The 2,500-nt window shown below is 58.6% G+C and overlaps 1 protein-coding gene across 1 annotated transcript in view; it reads right to left on the bottom strand.

Annotated features, from left to right (window-relative positions):
- BRAP (BRCA1 associated protein) overlaps positions 1–2,500 on the bottom strand; it is a gene marked incomplete at its 3' end in the record, with an annotated part of 13,920 nt that overhangs the window by 8,340 nt on the left and 3,080 nt on the right. The window contains exons 3-4 of the mRNA XM_078885892.1: positions 730–861; positions 1–5 (exon numbers count right to left, since the gene is read on the bottom strand). The exon at positions 1–5 is cut by the window's left edge and continues 291 nt beyond it. Of these exons, the coding sequence (XP_078742018.1) occupies positions 1–5; positions 730–732 (8 nt within the window). The remainder of the gene's footprint in view (positions 6–729; positions 862–2,500) is intronic.

Below are 2,500 nucleotides of genomic sequence, written 5' to 3'. Positions count from 1 at the left end.
GACGTCTGCGCACGCGCGCGGGGGGAGGGGAGGGGCCGGGGGGGGGGCACGTGGTGGTGCGGGTCGACCCCTCGGAGCAAGCTGGGTCCTTCCGTCTGTCTGTTGTGTCTGTTGTGTTTGTCTGTATGTCTGTCTGTCTGTATGTCTGTCTGTATGTCTGTCTGTTGTGTCTGTCTGTCTGTCTGTCTGTCCGTTGGTTCTTTCGTTCGGCCGTGTCGGGCGGCGGTGGTGGTGGTGGTGCTGGCGGTGGTGGTGGTTCTCGTGCTGGTGGTGGTGGTGTTGGTGGTGGTGCTGGTGGTGGTGGTGTTGGTGGTGGTGCTGGTGGTGGTGGAGATGGTGGTGGTGCTGGTGGTGCTGGTGGTGGTGGAGATGGTGGTGGTGATGGTGATGGTGGTGGTGTTGGTGGTGGTGCTGGTGGTGGTGGTGTTGGTGGTGGTGCTGGTGGTGGTGGTGTTGGTGGTGGTGCTGGTGGTGGTGGTGATGGTGGTGGTGCTGGCGGTGGTGGAGATGGTGGCGGTGGCGGTGGTGGCGGTGGCGGTGGTGGCGGCGATGGCAGTGGTGGAGGTGATGGTGGAGCTAGTGGTGATGGTGGTGGTGGAGCTAGTGGTGATGGTGGTGGTAGCGGTGGTTGTATTAGTTAGTGGTGGCAGTAGTGGTGGTGATAGTGGTGGTACTGGTTAGTGGGACTAGTTAATGATCGACCTAGTTAGTGGTAGTTAGTGGTAGTACCATGGTTGAAGGTGACAGTCTCAATGCTGATGTTGTGCATCTCTCGGCTGCCAAGGCTCCTCTGAATCTCCGCCCGGAGCTCCATCGCAGAGTCGGACGAAGACATCGCTGAGTCGGCCACGCTGAGCTCGCCTGGAGAGACACGGGGAGAGACACGGGGGAGACACGGGGGAGACACGGGGGGAGAGACACGGGGGAGAGACACGGGGAGAGATACGGGGGGAGAGACACGGGGGGAGACACGGGGGAGACACGGGGGAGACACGGGGGAGAGACACGGGGGGGGAGACACGGGGTAGACACGGGGGAGAGACATGGAGAGAGAGACACGGGGGAGAAACACGGGGAGAGACACGGGGGAAAGACACGGGGGGAGAGACACGGGGGGAGAGACACGGGGGGAGAGACGCGGGGGGAGAGACGCGGGGAGAGAGACGCGGGGAGAGAGACGCGGGGAGAGAGACGCGGGGAGAGACACGGGGAGAGACACAGGGAGAGAAACACGGGGGAGAGACACACGGGAGAGACACGGGCGGAGACACGGGGGGGAGAGACACGGGGAGAGACATGGGGAGAGACACGGGGGAGAGACACGGGGGAGAGACACGGGGGGAGAGACGCGGGGGGAGAGACGCGGGGGGAGAGACACGGGGGGAGAGACACGGGGGGAGAGACACGGGGGGAGAGACACGGGGGGAGAGACACGGGGGGAGAGACACGGGGGGAGAGACACGGGGGGAGAGACACGGGGGGAGAGACACGGGGGAGAGACACACGGGAGAGACACGGGCGGAGACACGGGGGGGAGAGACACGAGGAGAGACACGGGGAGAGACACGGGGGAGAGACACGGGGGAGAGACGCGGGGGGAGAGACGCGGGGGGAGAGACGCGGGGGGAGAGACGCGGGGGGAGAGACGCGGGGAGAGAGACGCGGGGGGAGAGACGCGGGGAGAGAGACACGGGGGGAGAGACACGGGGGGAGAGACACGGGGGGAGAGACACGGGGGGAGAGACACGGGGGGATCAAAATCATTACATTGCCATACATAGCAGGCGTTACCAAAAAGACTTCCAAAATTCTAAACAAACACAAGATCCAGGTCCGATTCAGTGCAGGACACAAAATCCATGATCTGATCCCATCCGTAAAGGATGTCATTCCTGACTTACAGTACCCCGGTGTCTTAAAAACTGAGTTGCACCTGGGGTGACTGTTATATTGGGGAAATGAAACGACATGGATCTGATCGCATGTTACAGCACTGCGGGCTCTCATGCTTTTGTGTTCTCCGATACCAAGGTACTCTGCAAGCCTCCTGGTCACCACCAAAGATTTGTCCATGAAGCCATCCAGATGTACAAACATAGACACAACTTCAACCGAGAGGATGGATTCAAATTGAGCAATCATTGGAAGGATGTTATTACACCATTGGAACCTCATTTGCCAGTAAAAAATATGATAATTGTTTTTTTTTTACCCTTCTATCTGGCAACAAAACTGACACCTTTTTTTTACAAGGAGTCATGTTTGCATAGACCGCAATACCTGCAGTCGTAATGCAAACAAAAAGAAACAACTCTGATAATGATATGCACTGTCCTTGAAGTTGATTGGTCCACACCCGAGACAGCTTTTCCTTAGAGCCTAGTCTCACATGGTGTTGGACCAGATGACGCCAAAAGGCGCACAACTCAAAGACAATGCACCATCAGAGTATGAAAGCTCGGGGTAAAGCATTTACACCATTGGTACCTCATTTGCCAGT

The sequence above is a fragment of the Lampetra fluviatilis genome, unplaced genomic scaffold, assembly GCF_964198595.1.
Source record: "Lampetra fluviatilis unplaced genomic scaffold, kcLamFluv1.1 SCAFFOLD_451, whole genome shotgun sequence".
In the NCBI taxonomy this organism is placed as follows: domain Eukaryota; kingdom Metazoa; phylum Chordata; class Hyperoartia; order Petromyzontiformes; family Petromyzontidae; genus Lampetra; species Lampetra fluviatilis.
The sequence above is the reverse complement of the archived record's forward strand: the minus strand, read 5'-3'. Positions and strand labels throughout refer to the sequence as shown.